This window comes from Sprattus sprattus (assembly GCF_963457725.1).
Source record: "Sprattus sprattus genome assembly, chromosome: 13".
Lineage (NCBI taxonomy): Eukaryota > Metazoa > Chordata > Actinopteri > Clupeiformes > Clupeidae > Sprattus > Sprattus sprattus.
In genome coordinates this window covers 19,012,898-19,036,826 of record NC_137911.1, presented here as the reverse complement: position 1 = coordinate 19,036,826, position 23,929 = coordinate 19,012,898, and the positions used below count along the sequence as shown (strand labels likewise).

The 23,929-nt window shown below is 46.8% G+C and overlaps 1 protein-coding gene across 4 annotated transcripts in view; it reads right to left on the bottom strand.

The window, feature by feature from the left end:
• fermt2 (FERM domain containing kindlin 2) overlaps positions 1-21,844 on the bottom strand; it is a 47,260-nt gene extending 25,416 nt beyond the window's left edge. For all 4 annotated transcript variants that reach the window (XM_080850680.1, XM_080850681.1, XM_080850682.1 and 1 more), the window contains exons 1-3: positions 21,702-21,844; positions 20,712-20,869; positions 5,022-5,255 (exon numbers count right to left, since the gene is read on the bottom strand). In XM_080850680.1, coding sequence (XP_080706806.1) covers positions 5,022-5,255; positions 20,712-20,868 — 391 coding nt within the window. In that variant the 5' untranslated portion in view covers position 20,869; positions 21,702-21,844. The remainder of the gene's footprint in view (positions 1-5,021; positions 5,256-20,711; positions 20,870-21,701) is intronic.
• Between the last annotated feature and the right edge of the window lie 2,085 nt (positions 21,845-23,929).

Genomic DNA, 23,929 nt, shown 5'->3' with positions numbered 1-23,929 from the left:
GAGTTACACAGTCATTATACTTAAAGTTTGCTCAATGGGACATTTTTACTAGCACTGCTCTTATCTATGGGTGGGAGGGAGCTGGAGCACCTGCTGGAACAGTGAGTGTGTGTGTGTGAGAGAACGAGAGTGTGATTGTGTGTGTTTGGACTAATGGAGGCCTGGCACGCATGTGGGGAAGAGCAAGTCACCCTCCCCCCTGGCACCTGCCAAAGGAGGAAAATAGACAGTGAGAGAGAAGGAGAGATAGCCAATGCTTTTCATCAGGACATGAAAGGGAGGGAAGAAAGTGGGCCGTAACTGGCGGAATGCAAGCGCTAGCGTGACATGCCACAACAATGGGGGAGAGAGCGTGCGAGTGAGTGGGCGTGAAATAGAACACGGCTGTCGCTACCCCACACTACACCAGGAGGAGGAGTTTAAGAGCACCATCAGCAACTCATCCTGCTCTCCTTCAGAGGAAGTGGTCTTGGGTTTTACAAAAACAACAACATAAGCAAATTAATGCCAGTAATGCGAATTTGAAAAACTAGAGAACACAAACACACAGCAACTCCTTTACAAAAAAAGCACATCATCTCATCAGGAAAAAATAATCAAATCATAACAGGCTGAAATCAATAACTTCCTGCCCGCTCGAAGCACGAGGGTTCCAGCAACATTTCCGCCTTGCTCTCCAAGCTTTCCTGGCTGCTTAATTAGGCTTTAGGAAGCTGGCTGTAGAGCACTGATTATGGGGCATCAAATGACTCGCTCTCGGATCTCTGTCGGATCTCTGTCGGATCTCTGTCGGAAGTCTGACTTGAGCAACACAGACCTGATGGAATGATATCCACAATAAATTCTAAACCTAACAGTACCACGCTACGGCAGAGGCCTGCGCTATGTTCCATTTTCCCTACCTACCGTACCTATACTTATACGCAGTACACAGTACACACTCACTAGGTACGCAGATTCTCAGCAGGTGAGTGCTGTTCCAAATCTAATACTCCGTGGTGCACTTACGGGAAATTACGATCGCGACAAGCCCCGCGTTCGTCTTTTTCGAGCTGAGTGGCTCTGCCTGGGTCCGCCTCTTCCGCTACGTTGACAAGATGGCGGCCGTTGAGTGTGGAAAGTGTACCCTGGTTCCACACTCAGCGTTTTGACCGTTATGAGTACAGATACGGGTCCTTTGGGTATACTTCTTTTCGACGCGGAAATGGGAAATCGGAAAACGGAACACCCTACATACTCACACTAAGGATGGTAGGTACGGAGGGTATGGACAACGGAACAGAGCGCTGGTGTTTTGATGCAGAACACGTTGAAAGGGCAAGTGGACCCATTCACTGCATTAGCTACAACTACCAGCTGGGGCTTGGGCTCAGGGCCTCTAGGGCCACGTCTGAGCCATTCATTGTGTGCCTGATGCTCTTCTGAGGGGGAGACATTAGGGAGGACATGCCACTGCTCAGAGCACCAGCGTCAGCAGGAGTGGATAGAGACAGCAAAGCTTTCACATGAGAGAGAGCGAGAGAGAGAGAGAGAGAGAGAATTGTTGTTAATAAATATCAACATATGCATACTGAAGAGACAGAGATACATTTTCATCTTGATAAGAGACAAACAAAAGACAGTTACTGCCGACACGCTAAAAAGAGAAATAAACACTTTCAGACTGACGAGAGACAAAGATAGACACAGCCACAAAGACCTCCTCCTGCAACTAGAAACACATTAATCACTGACCACAGGCCAGGTCAGCAGAGCCACTGAAGATCCATCTCTTTACATTAGCTTAATGCCAATGAATAACCTTTACAAAAACACTGCCTCATATACTGAAGATCTATCTCTTTACATTAGCTTAATGCCAATGAATAACCTTTACAAAAACACTGCCTCATATACTGAAGATCTATCTCTTTACATTAACTTAATATCAATTGAAAACCTTTACAATCAATCTGCCTCATATACTGAAGAGCTATCTCTTTACATTAACTTAATATGAATTGAAAACCTTTACAGTAAATCTGCCTCATATACTGTGGCCAATCCTCCCTGAGCTTCTTTCTGCACAGATGAGCAAATGCTCTCCTCCTCTGGCCACAGAGAACAAAAACAGGATCAGATATCATCCTGGGACAACACCATACCACTCGCCTGGACTCAGCACAGCTCCAGACTTCTGGCCATTGTGAGGAGTAGCATGAGATGAGATGAGAAGAGAAGAGAAGAGAAGAGAAGTCCCCTCAGGCCTCAAGGCATCAGTGCTCTCTCTCTCTCTTTCTTTCTCTATCGCACACACACACACACAAATCAACTGTCATCTGCCTGTAAAAACAACTGAGTTTCAGGTTCTCACACCTGGACCACAGATGGACCAACCACCCGGAAACCAATCCCTCTTAACTTACTCATTGTCAACACACACACACACACACACACACACACACACCCCTGGCCATGACATCCTAAGACAAAACACTCCCACGCATGAACCGGACAGGCTTCTCCGGCAGACTCTGGGAAAGTCAAGGATCCATAATTGCAGTAAATTACTTGGCAGAGCAGCAGACTCCTTCAAAGTGGGAGTTTAATGCTGGGAGAGAGAAAATACACGCATGCACAAACACACACACACAAACACGCACACACACTCAAACACGCACACACAACCTATCTCTCCTCTTCATTCAGCAGTCCTTTAGCTGGAAATGCAATGATTTTATGCTCATTAATATTGCTGGATCATTCCAAACTGTTTTGAGAACAGTGAGGAGTCCTCCAACAGAGAGAAGAGGGAACGTGATCCTGCAGAATAGCAGCTGGACTCCGTGATGAATCAGTGACGGACCCACGCCAGACCTGAGGCGGCTCTGGGCCAGAATCAGATGCATTCTTGGCTCCCGGCGCTCAGAAATTGCTACTGCATGACCAACTGATTTAGAAACATGAGGAAAGGAGGGAGGAGGGGAGTGGAGAGCAGAAAAATACCATTTCTCAGAGAAATCAATCAGAGTGGGGGGGTTGAAAGGTGGGGTGGGGGGTGGTGGTGTTGGGTCATCTAGGGGAGGATGGCATGTGAGAGATCCTGGGAGACTGAGTGACCATTGTTTCTCGCACAGCTGCATGGAGAAATCAAGAATGTTGCACTTTCTGCAAGTCTATCTCCGTCTCTGTCCGTCTCTGTCCGTCTCTGTCCGTCTGTGTGTGTGTGTCTGGAACTCTGGCCAGCTGGACAGAAAAAAAACACACTTCCTGGTCCCGTTTGCGTTCCAAAGTTCTGCAGCTCTGCAGGCGCTGGAGGCAGCCCCAGGAAATCAAACTGAAGAGTCAGTTACTGAGACAGCGCCGAAATAATAGAGTGCGTCTGGAATCCCCAAGATGCAGGACTGTCTACACCAGACCAGCTTGAGAAGCCATCTGCTGAACTTTAGAGGATCACTGTCCTTAGACTGGGCTGGAAAAAGACAGAACATAAGTCATCGAGCATCTCTCCCAAAATGTAAAAGCTCACCAGAGCTAAAATAGATTTATCAAGGCAGAGGAAGCGGCACCTCTGCCTCACTGAGAGAGACAACCCCCGTTCCTGGATATGTTTATTTACGGAGAAGATCAACACCAAACTGGGTTATTTATACATGGTTAGGGTTAGTGTTCTCCTGACCCGGCACAAGGTCATTTATCATTCCTTCCTCTCTTAGAGGAAGACCGGTCACAAGAGGACAACCCACGCTCTGATAAATAAGACTTAGGGCTTTAATTTCATTGATGGGCATCGCTATTCTCATTGTGTGTTTTGCTGATGCCTGTTCCGGGTGCACTTTGCCCTATGAAATTAGAACCCTTTGTTTATCAAAAACAAATCAATACAGGGTATGACAACCAATAAAGACAGAAAAAAACATGAACCATTACTGTTTGGTTGTATCCAGCAGCACCCCTGGACATAAGACTAGAGACCAGCTCTTCTAAATGCTACTGCTACTCAGCATGGGGTCAAAATCCATCCTGCTCAAGTGTTTGACCTCCTAGCCTCTTCTCAGTACCATTAGGACACGGCTAAATATTGACAGAGGCTGAAGTTCACCTCTAAATGCCTGTTAAGACCCTGCTGGCTAAACATGGAAACAGAGGAAGATGCCATTAGCTGGCGAGATTGATGGCTGGGATTGCTGAGATTGGCTGCTGTTAAGAGAAAGATTTGGAAGATATACATATATAGAGGCTGGGTTTGCAGGTTCTGCAAAGCTGAGGCAACAAACGTCAAGCTCCGCTACGCCACAAGACTGTGTGATAAACAACACCAACGGCAGTAGGAAAACATCACAACAAAGGAAGGCGACCATTTTCTTCCCTTTCTCGCTCTCAAATATAGCGCCTTTGAGACAACAGAAGGGCAAAAACAAGGCTGTACCTGACGTACACACACATGGCAGCCATCCAGTTCTTCCTGCTCATAGCAAAGGCAGACATGATTAAACGGTTGTGTGTGTGAGTGTGTGTGTGTGTGTGTGTGTGTGTGTGTGTGTTCCTCACGCACATGTGTGAGGGCAGTGTTGAAGAGTGACATGAGATTTGAAAGTGAAGGTCAAAAGACTGCAAACAGAGCCTGCTTGCACACTGCGTCACGCTCAGGGGTTCTGTTATGATAGCGATAGCTGCGGCGCTACCTGTGATCGCACACAACCCAGGCAGCAGCAGCCCACTAGGAGAGACAGTTGACCTAGTTTTGATCTATGCAAGGGTTAAAGTTCAAGGTGAAGGTCCAGTATTTATCCATAGAGACTTACAAAGGCAGCCTGAAATGGCTGGGAAACCCAGGTGAACTGTAACAGGGCAGCGACGCCAACCACTGTACCGCCTCATTTTGAGCTTATTAAGAGCTAAAGCTATAGGGTTCTAATGGTAGAATTGGCAGTGGCAGTAGCTGGAACTGTTCCAAGTCAGATGCCCTCTCGACACAGCAGCTAAAGTGGTGGCACTGTGTGTGTGTGTGTGTGTGTGTGTGTGTGTGTGTGTGTACTCACTAAAGGTTTTGCAGATGTCAGAGACGGCCTTGAAGACCCGGTCAGAGAAGTTGACCTTCACCCGCATGTGGCGCATGTTGGGCAGCTGCAGCCGCAGCAGCTTGTGCTGTGGCGTGAAGAGCAGCCGCGCGTCCGCCTGGATGCCGTACTTGTCCAGGGTCCAGTGGGTCTTCAGCAGCCATGTCTTCTTCTTCTCCCACCACAGCGCGTGGTCTGACCAGTCCTTCTTCACATCTGAGCGAGACAGAGCAAACAACAGAGACGTGAGGAGAGGTGGGATCTTCAGAAAGAGACAGAAGACCTTGCTGATATTCAAGCGAAGAGGAATGCTTTTACATTTGATTGCATCATTACAAGGAATGGTAAAGAAAACAGAATAAAACAGTGTGTTATTTAACCTTCCTCCTCAGCAGAGGTTGCCTAAGCGATGGTCGATCAGAAGAAAAACACATATACGAGTACGTTAATAAATAAGTCATCAATCATCCCAACTGAACACACAGCTCTGCTACTGGAGAGGAGAGAATAAAACACACACCTTATCACACCTGAGATATATATTCACACCCGGGATATACTCACACCTGATTACACCTGAGATATATTTACAAGCAAGATATATTTATATAGAGTTTAGATCAGCCATCAGCCACCAAGAGGACAGAGGTAGCCATGAAGGAGATACAGTGAAGTTGAAACATGACCCAGTGAGATTATGTATCTCTATGGAGTTATTACAGGAGGACAAAGGCATAACAAGGAGGGATGAGACGAGTGAGAACTGACAGGGCGGGGGGGGGGGGGGCGGGGGGGGGGGGACTTGCATTGCATACAAATATGACTCTCCGTTAGGGAGAGAGAGAAAGGGGAGGGGGGTAGATCAATACACTTTCAGCTGGTGGAGCGGTTCACTGGCTGCTAGAGACGCTGGTATAAGGGGGGGGGGGGGGGTTCACTGGGGCATGACTGAGGCGGATGATTCATGGCTTGATTGCTTACACGCCGTAATGGCTCATCTGTACGCTTTTAAGATACATATTTGGGCACGCTGCCTCAGACCAGCCCAACCCACCAACCCACCGGCTGGTAGTGCCCTGGGAATGTCCAGGGGAAAGGATGGGAGGTAAAGGGGGAGGGGCAGAGGGGGGACCCGTGACAAGTGTGACGTGACATCACCAAATGGCCCCAGCAGGGGTTGCCTCAGTGGGGGGAGGACAAAACAGTCCAGCAAATGGAGAGAGGTTGAAGTGGGTTTATATATGTGCGAGTATGCATTTTGTTTATGTCCATATGTGTAAGAATTGTGTGTGTGTGTGTGTGTGTGTGTTGTCTAGGTAAGTCTGTGTGTGTATGCTTGTGTAAAATAGTTTATTTGTCTCTGAGAGTATGCATGTATTGTGTGTGTGTGTGTGTGTGTGTGTGTGTGTGTGTGTGTGTGTGTGTGTGTACATACATCTGAGACCTTGCGTGACACTGTAAAGGTATCAATTTAAGGCCCCCAGCCCGTTTGTTTTACCCTGTCTGTCACTCCGCTGTGCACACACACACACACACACACACACACACACACACATAAACACGCATGCTTCACGTTGGGGGCGCTACCCACAGCAGTCCCGTCAGCCCCAAACTCAGTCTCAGGTCTCAGCCAGATCTCGTTCATCAGTCCCTGCTGTCCCGTGTTTGCGTAGCACAGCAGCCATCTCTGAGCCCACTACGTGTGGAAGTCCAAATCCACTGAGGATTAGGACAACTCTAGACTAGGATTAGGACAACTCAGAGCAGCTGGGCACCACACCACATCACCTCTCCTCGTCTGCCTCCTGAGCTGCAGAGCAGCAGACAGGCTCAACGGGCCACCTTTCACAGGTCCGGTTACTGCTTAAGACTGGGCGGCCTGGAGCTGGTTACTGACGCTTTCATGGCTGGGGTGTGAGGGAAAGGCAAAGACGGTAAGTGTGGGGCAACGGGACACACACACACTCTTTTTCTTTGTGGAGGAGGAACACAATGGCCTTCCTGAGGCGCGGGGCTAGGAGAGAATACACCCAGGCTTGAGTTTCACAGACCGACTTTTGGAGGTGCAGCGACTGGTGTCAGGTGTGTGTGTGTGTGTATCTGTGTGTGTTTGAGGAGCTGCTGTAAAATCCTGTCCTAGAGAATGTCGGCTTGTGGCACGTCCGCCCTGGCTGGAAAGGGTTGTGTCAGTGTATGTGTGTGTGTGTATATATGTGTGTGTGTGTGTGCGTGTTTGTGTGTGGGGTGGGGGATGTTTGCTGGATGTTCCTGCTAACGGTGAGGTCACCACTCCGGCATGAGTCCAAGCAGGCGAAGGGGAACAGCACTGCCCTGAACAGGGTCTCGTTTCCCCACAAACATCCTCACACTCCCTCCTTCCCTTCCCGCCACCCTCTCTCTCTTTAGCTAAAGTACTCTTTCCCTCTCTGTCTGTCCGTCTGCTTCATTCCCCCACTCTGTCCTTGTCCCTCACTCCCTCCCTCTTTTCTCCAGCTGTAGAATCTGCTCTCTCCGTCTCTTCGGTCATCTTTACTCCCCTCCCCTTTTCTTCAACTGTAGTGCAGTCATTCTCGGTCTCACTCTCTCTCCCTCCTCTCTGTCCTTCTCTCTCTCATTTTCTGCGTCAGTGTTCTGCTCTCTCATTCTCTTTGTCTGCCTTATTCCCTCTCTGCTTATTTTTTCCATGCTAGAACTCCCTCAGCTAACGTGCTAGCCCTCTTTGTCACTCTCACTTTACCCCCTCCCTCCATCCCTCCCGCAGTCTTGGATCTTTTCCTCTTTCTTTCAAACTCTTGTTCACCAGATGTGGGACTCTGATTTTCCTCTCTCCTTCCTCTTTCTGTTCATCTCTTTTATCCCCCCCCCTTGCCCCCAATCTCGCCTTCTTTCTCTTCATCTCTTATTCCCTCTCTTTCTTTCTTTCTTACTTACTTTCTCCCCCCTTCTTTCCCCCGTTCTCTCCTTCTTTCTTACTCTCCCCCCACCCCTCTCTCATTGTCCAGCTGTAGTCCTGTTCTCCTAGTCAGGAGTCAACTCCTGACTCAGAGTTTCTAGGGCTGTTGGATTTCAACCGCACCATATCCATTTATATCTCCCCACCTCCTTCTTATTACCCAATACATCCTTCTCATTAACCTATCAGTGACTAGAATAGCTGCGTGTGTGTCAACATTCCCAGCTATCACCATGGCAACAGTAGAACACAGCCGAGACCGTTATGGAAAGTTATAAATGTGGAAATGTAGGGAAGTGATTTAAAAGCCTTGCATGTATGCATCACAGATTAATGTTGTGCTGTCTGTTGCTAGGCATGCTGTGTTTCTACTCTCATTGCTAAGACTTACGCGTCATGACTGTAATGGCCGAGTTTAGCGATTGACTTAGCTTACATGGGTATAAAAGGCAGAGAGGCGCTCTACATCTGACAGAGTGGCATTCTGAACTCCTCCATGCGATACAGAGTTTCCTCCGTAAACCATGTATTCTCAGCCTCTTTAAAACACGCTATGGAATGAGCTCATGGACATGAGGCAGTCATAAAGACACCCAACACTCTGAGGTGCTTTCACTACGGCCATCTAAAAGCCTTCATGAAATAATGAGCAGCTTCTTCTGGCCAAGGGACGGCTCTGATCTGGCCCAAACCCAGCAGATCCCATCCAGTCAGCTGGTACCTGGACACATCCCCCATCCAGTCAGCTGGTACCTGGACACATCCCCCATCCAGCATGTCTGTTTCCCTCTCCTAAACAACATCACTCGCTCCTCATCACCTTGTCCCTCTATAAAAGATCACCATAGTAACCACTGCCCAGGTGTCCACACACGCAGGCACACAGAATTGTGAACCTGTGTACAAACACACACACACACACACACAGGTTGACGCAGAACTAATCCCCTAAAAAAAACACAGGGACTCCAGATCACTGCCACCACCAACATAAGGGTGTTTACACACAGGAAATGAGCCAAATGTATGTGTGTAGGTGGGTGTGTAGGGGTGTGGGTGTGTGTGTGCGCAGCTGTAGGAAAAGCAGGTACGTTTAAAAGAACTAGAGGACTACAAAGACCTCTTTGCTTGCAGTCTATAGTTAGAAAACTGAAAGTGGCCCAGTGGCTGGTAGCTCATTATGAGTGTGACTAAAGCCTTGATGAAAACTCTGACCAGGGAGCTGTTTGGAGAGCAGTCAGGTGGGGCTGTGTGGAAAGGGAGGAAGAGAGGCAGTGTGTGTGTCTGATTGGGGGGGTGAAAAACAGGATAGCCTGGGTGAAAATAGGATAGCCTGCAGTGTTAACCTGTAGAGTTTCCCCTTTTTGCGCCTGTGTGTGTGAGAGAGAGGGCATCGTGCCACAAGGTCTTTAACCCCTATCCAGTGGTAGTCCTGCCTTGTGAGTGGAGAGCACACACACACACACACACACACACACACACACACACACACACACACACACACACACACACACACACACACACACACACACACACACACACACTCTCTCTCTTTAGCAGTCCCGTTCTCTCCTGTACCTCAGCCAATCCACAACAGCCCCTGATTCTCTTCCCAGTTGTGTGTGTGTGATCCAGTGACCATCTATCAGAGAGCCTCAATAAAGACTGGTAATTCAATCTGCTGCAGGCCAATGGCATCTCCCAGCTATAAATACAGACTGCCAGGGTCTGACGTAATGCTGAATCTAAATGAGAGCAGCGAGCAGGGACAGGGGAGCGGAGAGGTGGGGGGAGCGGAGGGGGGGCTAAGTAATTGGGGGCATTAAATGCAGGCCTGGAGTCCTTGGGAAGAGTGTGTGGGGGGGGGAGAACGCGGGTGTGAGGGTTTGCGGGGGGTTACGGAGCGGAAGCCAGTGTTTTATGACCTCCGCTGGCACGTGGAGGAGGGGCTTGAGATGTGTGTGTGTGTGTGTGTGTGTGTGTGTGTGTGTGTGTGTGTGTGTGTGTGTGTGTGTGTGTGTGTATGTTGGGGGGATAGGGGCACTGGGACAAGGCTATCCATCAGTTTTCCCGAGCCTGGTGCTAATGAGTCATCTGAATCCATAACCACCGTCTCACACACACACACCAACACACACAGCATGAAATCTCACACCCCCACTGGCCTGTGTGTGTCACGGGAAGCAGCCTGGTTTTCATTTGGCATGTTTTACACATGAGAAACTAAAGCAAATGACCACTACAATTACTACAATGTATGTGCACACACACACACACACACACACACACACACACACACACACACACACACACACACACACACACACACACACACACTTCAGTGGAGCAAAGTTCATCTGACTAACTAGCTGATGATCTATTGGTCACATTTACTGGAAGATTTGCCATATTATTACAGTACACTGATGGACTCATGCATCCACATCTCACACACTACTGAGGCCCTCCAGTGAAGACGCACACTAAGCAGTCATTACCAAACCCAACTGAAGCGTAAACTGTGAAAATCTCTCTCACATGTTTCCATTAGACAAGCTTCCACAAAGAGTACAGTATGTGCAGACTGAGGTGGTCGCCGCACCGCTCTTGGTAAACTTTTCCACACTACTACTGCTGCTGCTGCTACTTCTTTGCACACAATAATGTGTAAGTTAGAGAAAATGGTGTGTGGTGTGTGATTCTTTTGGCAAGAGAAAGTGAGAGTGAGTGAGCTTGTGTGTGAGTGTACCACTATGGAGTGTTGGGGAGTATGTCATCACAGAACTACCAGGAGAAGCCCACTAGTACAGAATGCTGGAGGGGAATTCTAAGAATGTGGAAGTTCCTGTGGTGCATTCTGTGGAAAGAACTTTCTAGGCTCTTTCCTCGATAGCAGCCAATTGTGGCCCTTATCTGGTACAGACCTGGTAATCGATTACAGAGCAAGTTGCCAGTAGGGTTGCTTTGGGGGCATATTAGAGAACTGTGATGACAGACACGAGTATATTTGAAAAGGCACAGAGACGATCCATACCACAGCACGTGAGGGAAAATGCACCCTTGATGGAGAGGTCATGGTTGGGGGTGGGGGTTGACTTAAGCTTTACCACAGGCAGAAACTCCTGTGTTTATATTACAGAGAAAAGCACATCTATGAAGGACAGGACATGGGGGAGGGGAGGAGCTCAAGAATGGCAGGGGAGAAGGAGAGCGAGAGAGAGAGAGCACAAGTGAACGAAATATGAGCGAAAGCTCAAATGTAAAAAAACACTCTTTTTGACAATGCTGGTCATGGTGGCCTGAATGCCATCTGGGTCTGTTCTTCAGACAACCTGAGGTTTCAGTTTTGGTGGATAGTCAGTGGACAGGGAGAGAGTGGATGTTAAATATTTTAATTTCCCACCATTGATTGACCATTAGGGAATCAATGATTAATTTGAAGTTCCTAACATGTCCACCCTCGGCTGGAGATGGTATTGAACCATGGTAACCCTGTGAGAGGATCAATAACAAGCATTACATGAACCCCCTAAAATAAAATCACACGGACAAAGAGCCTAGCAGGTATGAGACTACACCCGCACTTACACACACACACACACACACACACACACACACACACACACACACAAAAAAACACACAGTTACTTCTAAGCCAGCTCTCAGTGATAAAAATCATTAGAGCCAGGGAGAGGTTAGTCACGGGTCTCCGTGGCGACGGTGAGCAGACGCAACGTGTTAACGCAGCGGGCGCCGTGTTTGGAGAGAAAACAAAGACGCGCACGTCCTAAATGCCTCAAATTCAATTCTGCTGCTGCGTGCGGCTGGCCACCACCTGTTGAAAAGCCCTACGGCTCCCTGTAGAAAAGCCTCCCATGTCAGTGAAAAAGAAGAAAAAAAACACCAACTCACAGACAGTCAATATTGAGAGTCTGACTGATAGCATACAATGGCCCTGTGAGGCAAGGCTATTAGCAATGCACCAGGAGCAGAGTGGGCATCTCGTGTCGAATACAGAGACACATCTCTGGAGACGCATTTGTTTGCAGCGTCCTACAACTATATCAGACAGATATATCAGGCAGTGGTTTGAGTAGGTGTCAACAGGCTTTGCATGGCACCAGGAAACACAGCAAACACGAAGCAGCAGGATTCTGCATTTATGTTGCATTTTATGAGCGGTTTGTTTAAACTGTAATACTTTATGAGACTGAAGAGGGCATCTTATTAGGTGTATGACTAACAAAGTGGTAGGGTAATGAGGAAAGGGACATAGCCAATCAAACCAGAAAGCATATTGCTCTGTTAAAAACAAATTATGCTTGCGCAGGGAGTGGTAGAGTAATTGGTCTTTGATTCAGCTCGAAAGAATGGATGGGGACTATTTCATGTCAAAGTAATGACTTAATTTGAATTACTTCCAAATAGAAATTTAATTTGACTCACAATGGAAAAAAAAAAACATGGAAGCGATGACAGAGTCTGTCATGGTGGCATCCCAAACACACACACACACACACAGTGTCCCTCCCTGACCTGGGTGAGCCTAGGAACAAATATTTCCAGATGCACATTCAGTGACAACACCCTACTGATGAGAGTGTGTGTGTGTGAGAGAGAGTATGTGTGTGTGCGTGTGTGTGTGTACTCTCCTCGGACTCTTGGCTCACCTGACTGACTGTAAGTGCCATCTTTAAAAATAAGCCCTATTTACTGCTAAGGGCCAGATACTGGCTTGGGTTTATTTGTAGCCCACTTTAGCCGACCGATAGCCTATTGAGCCAGAACTCTACTTACCGTGCTCTGCAAACATTAACTTTTCATGCTCTCAAAAACGATTCAGGTGAAGGGATTCCTAAAAGCAGACTTGGCAACCAGTTTAGGAGATGGACAGTGCGAGTCAAACAGCAGGGGCTGAGGGGGTGCTAGGGAGCGAACATCCCAGGTGGATGACTTTCAAATAACCTTGTCTAGAGGGATGTCCATGTTCCTGAGCCTCTTGTGAGCTGTTTGCGTGCGAGGCAGCTTCCGGGGAGTCATGGTCGTCCTGGAACAGCGCGCTAAATCAATAACAAGACATCGGATCTGGTTTTCAGACACTCTAAACTCCCTGTGGGCCACACGGCAACAATGCCTTTACCATGATGAAAGAGAGTCAGGAGACAGCAACAGAAAACACACACACACACACTTATAGAGGGACGGAGAGGGGGGGGGGGTATAGACAGAGAGAAAGAAAGAGCAGAAGAAAAGGAGTGAGCGAGTGAGAGAGAAAGAGAAAGCGAGAGAGGGAGAAAGGCAAAGAGAGTGTGATAGAATGATTCGGCCAATTGGTTCAGAAGGCTGGTTCTGGACTAGCTCTTCCGATCCCCAATCCGATCTGCCCCTGCTGAGGGACTGCAGCCTAAATCAATAACAAGAGGATCTCTGAGGCTTTCTGGACATTGGGCACCAGGGCTGCTGCTCCGGATGGAATTCACTTTTTTATGTAAAATATGTCTCATAAATCTACAAATACTGCTGCTGCTAAATAGGTGATCTACTCTTCACTGTGGCTGGATACTCCAAGGTCACTCACTGAGATTGGGAATGCCCCATTATTCACACACCTAATTGGATGAGGGGCAATTAACACAGCTGCTCCACCTGGGCACACAGTTTGGATCTGCTGGGGGGGGGGGGGGGGGTTGGTGATTAACAGGAAATGAAAGTAGCCTTATCTTTCCAAAGCTATTTCCATCCGGTCCATGTGATCTCCTCTTCACTGTGGCTAGACCTGGGCATCCAGGCAGCCGTTACAAGCTCACTTTCTGACAACATGGAATTCCCCTGATATTCACGCATGCAACTTGTGTAGACAAGCTAACAACCAACCAACATATACTGCCAAGGACACATTGGAATAAATCTACACATACAAGGAATACTATAACCCATAATCTTGTCTAGTTGATGTATATGATATACATCTTTTATTATTATTTAAGAGTAAGTTCCAGCCATAAATCTAGCAATCCAGGCAGTTAGTGATGTCTGTTGGAAATGCGATTAAGCAATTTGGGGTATATGCAAGCCCTGCCTAAAGGGAGTTTCACACATTCCGTGTGTTAAGCCTACACAAACGTGACTGAAAACAATGTGGCCTGTGTGTGTCTGATTACCACGCTGCAAAGTGGAACCCAATGGTCCCGCCGTGTTAGGCCTGGTGTTTTGCTATTACACAGGCTGGCCATGGTACACCAATTTAACATCTAAGCACAGAGCCACTGGTAAGGGAGTCCGTGTTTAGAGACAGGAACCCAAGTGTCAAAGACAATTCCTCCGAGGACATGAATGAGTGTTACCATTTATAGAGCAAAACATTAGCTTTTGGTGTCCTATTCTCTTGCACTAACACAATGACAAAGCCCTTCCTCCCTGGGAGATGGATAGTTTGTCATAACGTAAACACGGGAGAAACGAAGAAGCAATGCACCCTTCCACGGGTTTATGCAATTATGCCGTGCAGGCCTCGCTCGAGTAATCGCATTACGCACCATCTCAGGGACACAGGCGGATGGCAGGGAGGACCCCCTCAGGCTTCAGAGATGCCACTGGAGATGGGACAGATGACACAGCCTCCGCTCCCTGCCTGTGATCAGCCCGGCCACTGCCGTTTCCATCCGGAGGATGAGAGTGACCCATCACATCATCACCCAACTCTAACCTCGGCAGCTTTCCAGGACTTGGTAATGGGTTGAGATTTTCCAGAAGAAAAGGTTGGCTGAGCATGTAGGCTAGGTGCCGGGAGTAATGCTCTGATAGGCTTTTGACATCAGTCAGATCATTTCATTGGTCATATCAAGACAGTGACCGTTACGATGCGCCATGCTTGCGTGTATCCCAGAGTAGCCCTGGATGGCACAAGGCATGGCGACAAGCCTCACCAACGAGGTGCAAACAAATCTAACCAAAGAACATGGCAAGGCCACTATATCGACTTACAGCAATCTGCAAACCAAAGAGGTGACACTTCATACAACAATTGTGTTGGGCAAGGGCATATTGAGTAACAGCTTTCAACTGAGACTGACACGCTAATTACAAGCGGGCATTGGCCTGGGCACCAAAACATCAATCATCCAGGAAGCAAAACCACAGTCAAAAAATCCTTGACATTTCAGGAATCTAAAATCTTTCCAACATCTCAGCATTTTAATTGAAAATAAATGAGCAATAAAAAGAACCTCAATGTTTTTTTGCTTGGCCAGTCGGCCGATTCCAAACCCTGTTTAGTTGTGTGTAATTTAGAGGAGTGCAGATCATCAGGGGAGGAGTAGATCACAGCAGGATTCAAGCATGGCAGCAGGAAACAGGGAAGGGTAGGGCTCCTACTTAGCCTAACTACTTCCTGTCCAACAGATTAGAGTGCTCTGAAGACAGGGAGCTACTAAGAGACTCCTTGACCAAACCAGCAAACTGGAATAATCAACTTTGCACATATTTATTTATTCCTTGTACAAAACAGGAGATATGATCTGCATATTTGCCAGTGATGCATCGCACATATGGTCACAATGGGTCCCTTTTTCTGTAGGTTGTCTGCACACAGCCCTTTCCGTTCCCCGGTCGCGTCTCCCTCGCCCACACCCACAAACAGATGAGCTCTTGTGGGGTTGTGCCGACAGACACACACGCAGGAAGGCCATCGCTGCGGCGCTTTGCAGTCCCTCTCGTGCCTGTTTCTTCCATTATCTCATCATCTCTGCAGATGCACGTCACATGACTAGTCTCCCATGGAATGCTGGGTAGGGCACATCTTTCCCTCTTCTTCAAGCCTCTCCAAAAAAAGAAAAGAAAAGAAAAAAGCCCCTAACTTTGGAGGTCAAGACAAAACTACACAGGAAATCCTGACATCCTGAGTTAAATCGCCTCCGTTTCCTAGCTGGGGTCTACTCCATTGTCAGCCACAGCCACCCTCAGCTATTTACACATAAAACCTGACAGCAAAGTATTCCAGCAAAGCCTGCCCCCTTAGGTCGAAAATGCTTAAAGTTCAAAATCCCCATTTTCTTTTGTGAGTAGGAATGTACCATGTAGAATGGAAGACTTACAAAAACAGCACAAGATTGTTTTTTGCTTCTTGATGCTGTTTAGTGGCTATTAAACAAAATAAAACCAACAGTGCACTTGTGGGATACTGATTATTAAGGTTAACGTGGCGTGTGCATGCTTTACCAGCGTCTGAGGCCCTTAACCCACCCCAAACTCCCTGCTCCCAATTACGCAAGATTTGTTATGAGTTATAACAGCATGCCATCCAAGCAAACCTTCAGGTCTAAAAAGGGAACAATCTGTGGCAGGCCAAACATACCGAGGGAAAGAGAGAGAGAGAGAAAAAGAGAGAACCTGAGCGGTGAGACAGGGAGCAGAAAATACAGGGATGACGGCAGCATCCAGGGAACATGCCAGAGCCTGGAAGTCATTTCCTGTTGGACAGAAGACTTTTATGGAATTCTATCAGAGCTTCTCACGTCACACTGCGGGGAAGCAGCCCCCCTCCCCACCCCCACCACACAACACACACACACACACACACACACACACACATCCCTAGAGCACCCCGGAGTATGAGTAAGAGAATGGGGTTTAGCATGGCAGTCTGTTCCAGAGCAGCCCTGACTAACAGAGACTACTCCAGCCTGCCCTGACCATACCAGACCACATCCCTTTCCATTCTCTCTCTTGTTAGCAACCGAAAGCTCAGAAAAACACTGGAAAGAAATGGCAACTTGATCAGAGCCTCCCAAAAATGACCAGACGAAACCTTAGGAGTTGGCGGCGGCGGCGGTTGTAGTAGTGACGCAAAGCTTGCCGCCAATTCTCCTGCCGTCTTTCCCTCTGACATTATTAATGTTACCAACTCCCGTTTTAATAGGAGGGATCAAATGACTTCCATTTTGTTTCCATCTAGATCACGTGTGTGTGTGTGGTGGTGGCGCAGGGAGCAGCTCTAGTCTGATGATGACGACATGAAGAGTACGGTCTGATTTGTAGCTCCATGACAGGAACTGATGGGTGGAGTCCATTAGCCGGGGGACACGTGCAGTGACTGCACCGTCCACTCCCTCACTGCCTCCGCCGGGCGGGCCGAATTACAGATGCACGACGAGCAGCGTGCAGCGTCTGCACAAAATGTGCCGTCAACTCTGCGTTCCTTCTGTTTTAATGGGGATTCAGTTTGCACTTCCCTGGATTCCTGGGATTTCAATAAGTCTGAGTGCAATGTGAGACAGAGACAGAGAGAGAATGACAGGCACTCTCCTGAGAGCAGCTAAGTTTAAGAACCGCTCTCAAGCCAGAGAGGATGGTAGCACCTGCCCTGCACCAAATCATGCATGCACACTTTAAATTGGTTAGCAAGCCATACGACATAGAAATCAGAGCAGGATGTTCTGCAAACATGCAGCCAAAAACAACACTTTCAGAAAATTCCAGAATACATGAGAGATTGGTTTCTCTCCTCCCCTATTTAGAGTGGCCACTGTACAAGCAATAACAAATTACCCACACAAACACCAAGGCCTTCCGTGATTCATGAGAAATCAGCAAAAGGCCCCCGAAAAAACCCTCCACCCATGCCAAGAGTAATACTCAAAACACAATAGGATGGTGGGCTGAGGTGATTGGTGTTTGCGATCGTTAAATCTTGAATAAAGTTCTCCTGAAAAGCATGGCAAGAAATGAGCGTCGTGATCAATAGGCGAGTGCTTTCCTGGCATTTCCTTGGCTAATCCATTAACATCGCCGCTGGGGCAACAAACCAGAGGTGGAAAAGAGCAACAACATGGAAGAGGACTGAAAATGTACCTTCAGAGTCACTCCTGAAATTGCCTTTATTGTCTAAACCATTAAAAGCTCACAACTTTCTCCTGGCTGCATCATTTAAAAAGCATACATTACGCTGCCTTATTCACTGTTAAAGGCATGCAACTTTCGTTTCCCATTAACACCATAAACATCACACATATTTGGGAAGCCATCTGAAACCATATAAATATCCGCTGGCTACTGCGCTGAGAGAAGGGACGTCTCAGTTGGATGGAACATATAAGCACTATTCTAAACACAAGCACCCAGCTCTCACACGGCTACACCACTAAAAGTGCCAGAACACAAAGGAAAGATGGAATGTGTAAAACTTCTTATGGATGTTGGACAACCTTAGCGTCTGTGGCACAGCTCAAAGTTCAGAGAGAGGACCTGATCTAACAGCACTTAATGGAACAACTGATGCTGTTTCGCCAATTACTGTTAATTCTGTTCTGTGTAACACAGTGCAATAGGGAAAATAATGACTCCTCTGAGAGCTGTTTGCTATATCTGGGCCTCCTATTTTTGTGTCCATGTTCTCAACTGGTGAAGCAAAGCACTAGTAACTCCAAGACTTCAATTCCCAGGGAGCAGACATACTAAGAAATGTGCTGTTGGTCTCTATGGATTAAAGCATCTTGACAATGCAAACATGTCACAAACATGTGTTTTGTTAACATCAAGAGGAACTGGTAACCCTGTATCCATGTCTTTAAGTTGAAGTTCAGTCTTGCTTTACAAAAGAGGACACACACACACACACGCCTTTTTAGAATTCACAACCTATGACCACACAACCACCCAACTGACTCACATCAACCAATCGCTGCAGGCCAACAGGACCATGTGACCATTACCAATGGTGAAAAATTGAGTGGCGCTTGTTCTAAAACATGTTAACACTAACCAGGGGGCATGGGAACATTATATAAGATCAGTTGCAACACAAAGTAATGTGCAACATTCAACTAGAATAATGAATTTCCCAGACATATTAAAACAAGGCAAACCAGTCCTGTTCCTGTGCATAATCCTTACGTAAACTATGCATGCATGTTAGAAGTAATCTAACTGTCAAGCAAACACAAAAGCTTTGCAGAGACAAAAGTAACCAAACAAACACATCTGCTATTTACAGAAGCCAACTGTGTGTGTTTTTTTGCATACCTGTGTGTGAATGACAACAATGCGCGAGATAAATTGTGTTTTCACCACAGTCATATCATGGTTTGGCATCAAGTTGGTCACATCATCCGAGGGAGGGTTTGGCCACTCACTCACTCACTCTGTCGCTCACTCTCGCTCTCATTATTGTTGTGATGACAGTAACTAAACTGAAACACACCAAGCAGATAAACACTGGTCTTTACACTACCTTAAAGTAAACAGCAGCTAACATGCAAATGAAAATGCCCCCTGATCTGGGGAAAGAACTTACAGAGCCAGGAGTGAGCCTCACACACCCAGAAGGAGGCTAACTCAGCTGGGCAGCGGGCGCCAAGAGTCTCCCAGTGATGCTAGAGTGTCTTTCCCCAGGTAAGCAAACGCTCAGGAGAGAGTTAATGATTGCCATGTGGCCAGGGCTGGTGAAAACCTATTTATGTGAGGCCTGCAGCCTGCAACTACCAACCTCTTACTCAAAATGCCCTAAACTGGGGCAGATTATAAGCGAAATGTTAGAAAATGTCCCCTCTCTATCCCCGAACAGAAGTTAGCTTAGCATCCAAAACACAGCATTAGAAATCACGCTGACTAAAATGGAACTGCCTTTCCAGGTATTCATTTCTTTTACACTGACTGTGCCTGATGGTGGGACGGATCTGATCTTCATTTGACCAAGATTCACCAAATGTACACCAGATGAGGACCAGACCTGTCCCAGAGTCAGATGCGATCAGGGGTAGTGACCACACTAGTGTAGCTAATAAACATTGGAAATGGCTACCAAGGTCGAGGCTTGTGTGCTAGCACAGAGAGATTAAAAAGCTGCGTAATGATTAACAATTTGTCCTTTGCCTAACTGTAGCCTACTGGTTAGCATGTGGTTGTACTGGTTCACTGCTTCTTTCAGAGAACACAGAGCTAAGCCCTCTAACAACTATTCAGGACATCTATAATGATGCGTGCCACTCTCTTCAGACTGTCTTGCAAAACTCCCATAAAAGACATTATGATTTATTTTTTGTCTTCACCAGTTCCCTGCTGAGGTAAAAGAACAAATGGATGCTGCTAAGATGTGGCTGTGGAAAAAAAAGAAGCATTCATGTCTTCCCACAAGCTGGCTCTCATGTGCCCCTAGCATAGACAAGATCCTGGGGCCCACAACAAACAGAGGCTTCAATTATAAGCAGTCTTCGAAAACCTCGAGAAAGGCCAACAGTTATGGAATGAATATTTGCGAAATTATGGAATGTGGGGCATTTGAGGGATTTGGCCACCCCCATCCCTTCACGCTAAAGCCAATCTGTCTAGCCATGAATCAGGGCAAGTGGTCAATCCACAAAGACGTTTTCCCACGCCTTTCAGACTTCGAAATACACTTCTTTGGGGATTAGCAGCAGTCGGTGTTGGTACGTACTTAACAGGTTTGTTTTCAACCCGCTCTAATGTGGGACTGGTCTTCCTGCGAGATGGTTATTCAAAGTTAAGGCTTAATCGCTAGCTCATGTCTCCAATTCACAGCACTTTGCAGTGTTTGCCTGGAAGTGGATATGGTGGTCATGTGATGAGGTGTTCTAACTTCACAGGGAGTAACAGTGTATCAGGAGGAATGCACAGCCTTGTAAGAGTTTTGACTGCGAAAACAACACAAGAAATCAGGCGAGCACCAATCGGTCTGTTCATGCACATGATCACTATGTTCTTACCAAGTTCTTCCACCAGCTTTAGCATGACCCCTCCGATGTGAATCTCCCCGGTGACCCGCAAAGAGACGTCCTTATGGAGGTCGGTCACATGCATCTTCAGTTCCCACGTCCCGTCGGCGTAGCAGCCATCGGGCATTCGTATACCGTCCAGCGCCATCCTGCCCAGACACCAAATAAGCACACAATAAGTCAAACCTGCACGTTCACATGTTGCTCGTTCAACTTCAAAATCGGGCGGTCTGAGGCATATCCACGTCAACTAAAGCAGTGAGGGGGGGCCGTGGAAGAGCATGTGGTGCTGTGATTTGGTTGAAGCCAGCTTGCTACATTGTTGCTTAAACGGTGTCTAACAGACAAACACTGCTGTTTGTTAGATTAAAGGTGGAAAACACAGTTCTGAAAATAAACTAGCCTACTGTGGTGACGCGCCTGATTGAAAATTAGTCAATTTTCAAAGAAATTGACAACGCTGCCCGAAAACTAATAGGTCTTGAAAAGTAGCCTATAGCACAGATTGAACGTCAACAGCAACTAAAACAGACTGAAGTCGTAGAAACTGCGTCATTTCGTCAATATGGAACAAAGCACAGGCCGAAAGATTGAATACACTTGAAAACTGTGTAGTAAACTACGCTTATGCGATTGACCTTGTTGCAGCGCGTATCACAACGAACGGGCTTCTCACCTGCTTTATCTAACGGTAAAGATAAAGGGTAATATTGGTCTGATTACGTAAGCAACTCCACTAGAACTCTAGGCAAACTCACTCGGCTATGGGAGGCACATACAGCGGGAATCACTCAACGATTAAGCGGGGGGAAAGTTCGTTAGCAGCTGTTTAAAGCCACACAAAAAACAGACATAATTTGAAAACAGTGTTTGAAGCGCAACTTGTGACCATTCTGTATGTTGACCATACTAAGCGCAAAGGAAAGACAAATGCTATGAGAGCTAAACCAAGAGGGAAAATATATTAAAACGTCCACTCACCTTCACGAATACACCAACCCAAAACCAGAATAACCACTCAAACTTCCGATACTTCAACAGTCAACAAGTTTTTTCTTACTTAAAACCATATATTCAACGTAAACGGGACGAAATCCAAAGAACTCTTTCAGCCGAAGTATCCCAAAGTGTCTCCTCTGGTTGTGAGCTAATGGAGACTAGTGGCCGTTTCTTTCTCCCTCCCTCTCTCTCTCTCTCTCTCTCTCTCTCTCTCTCTCTCTCTCTCTCTCTATCTATCACTCTCTCTCTCTAGCTCTCTCTCTTTCTCCCTCTCTCTCCTGCTCCAGCAGATAACGTCACTGCTCCAATCCTACTTTTCCTTTCATACGGTGCGGTTTCACCCCTGCTGGATCATATCCTTCATCTGCCCCCTCCTCATTTCCCCATTGTACACAGACGCATTTATATTAGTTACACTATAGCTTTTGTGTTCATTCATTGTAGCGGTTCAAAGACGCTTTAGGCTGCTTGTTATTTTAATATATAGCCTATTGGGGTGGGCTTGGGTTGTGATTTTGGTTTAATTCCCGATCTTTCGATGGAGACTAGAGAAAGCTGAAAAATGCGGGTGCGTGTTCGTGGATAGTTTCCTGGTGTAGCCCGATATATGATTTTTTTTTAAAAACTTCTTAGGCTATTTGTACGGGACAGATTCAACAATTGATGGGCTTTGGCGTAGGGGGAACGTAGTGACCGCTGCTTACGCTGCCATTTAAGGGAATAGTACGGAGGTTGCGGTGGTACATCCGGGGAACGCAATTGGTTACTTGTCTTGAAATTTACACACCGTTAGTCACTATAATACATTACAACATTACATAAACAAAATCCCATTTACATGTTTCAGTCAGCCTGTGCAACTTCAATAGCCATGTGGATTTCTCAGTAATGTGTTCCCAGTATTAAGACATCCACAAAAATGTCCTCTCAAAATTATTTAGAAAAGAAATTATTATTTAGAAAAAAAACCTAAATCAGACTTGAATGATTTTTCTGTGTAAGCTTGGTTACTCCTTAAAGTGCAGTTGCAAATGTTTCAGTCAGATATGGTTCTGTAGTTTATCCCATTCTTTTTTTTGTCCTGTAAAAACCCTTACAAGGAGCGCAGGTTGTTTTCACTGAACTTCTATTCATTCTTTCTCTGAGACACCGTGTTAATAAAAATTAAGAATACATTATCCCTCATTCTGTCTATTGCTTCAACTCTACTTTTTTTTTTTTTACCAGAAGCCATTTGCTCTGTTCACCCCTTCTCTCACCACATATGAAAAGTCAGACAGAGTTCATGCACTGCTTAGAATCTAATTTATGTGAATGTCCTGTGAAGTCACATAACCTAACATGGACTTTCTGACAACACCACACAAACCAGTTATAAGTGAGGCCATTTTCTCTTGTGATTCCTGACCCCATGATTATTCTCTAAAACACACAAGGTTAAACGCACTCCTATCAGTACTCCATTCGGAAGACACATACATGTAAGTATTCCCAGTTTGCCATCCTCTGGTGAAGCAACTGTGTTGACTTCTCATGAGCGTTCTTTAGAATTATACTCCGTGTGCCCAGTGTGAGAGTTCTGTCATTCTGGGGGCCATTTGGGCTTTACATCACAAGCTCACTTGAGTGAGATTCACATTGTTAGCCAGCTTTAGAATCCAAAGGCTGCAGTATTGTACATCTCAGAGCATTAAAGGCAGAGGGAACGTGTGGTCTGGCTCTTGGTCACCCTCTTCTGTTTTTCCATGAGACCCCCCCCCCCCCCACTCTCTATCTTTCTCTATGTAGCTGCATATGGCAATCTCTCTCCTTCTCCCCCCTCATTTCTCTTTCTTTTTTACTGTTTACCAGCACACATCTCTCTCTTTTACTCTTTCTTCTTCTATTCTCTCTCTTTCTCCCTGCCTCCCTCTCTCCAGCAGCACAGCCTCTCTCCAAGCTGCCAGTAAGGCATGAGGCCTCTCATGTCTCCTGGCTGCTCACGACTACCTCCAGTTCCAGCGCAGGAATTTGGGCTGGCTTCAGCCTGGGTCTGCATTAAAGCGATTTATAACCCTCCACTCTCTCCCTCTCTTTCTCGCATACACTCTCTCTCTCTCACACACACACACACACACATTCTCTCTCTAACACGCATACACATTCTCTCTCTCTCTCTATCCCCATGGCCTACCCCCACCACCCCTCCATGTGTCTGGCAACAGAGCCAT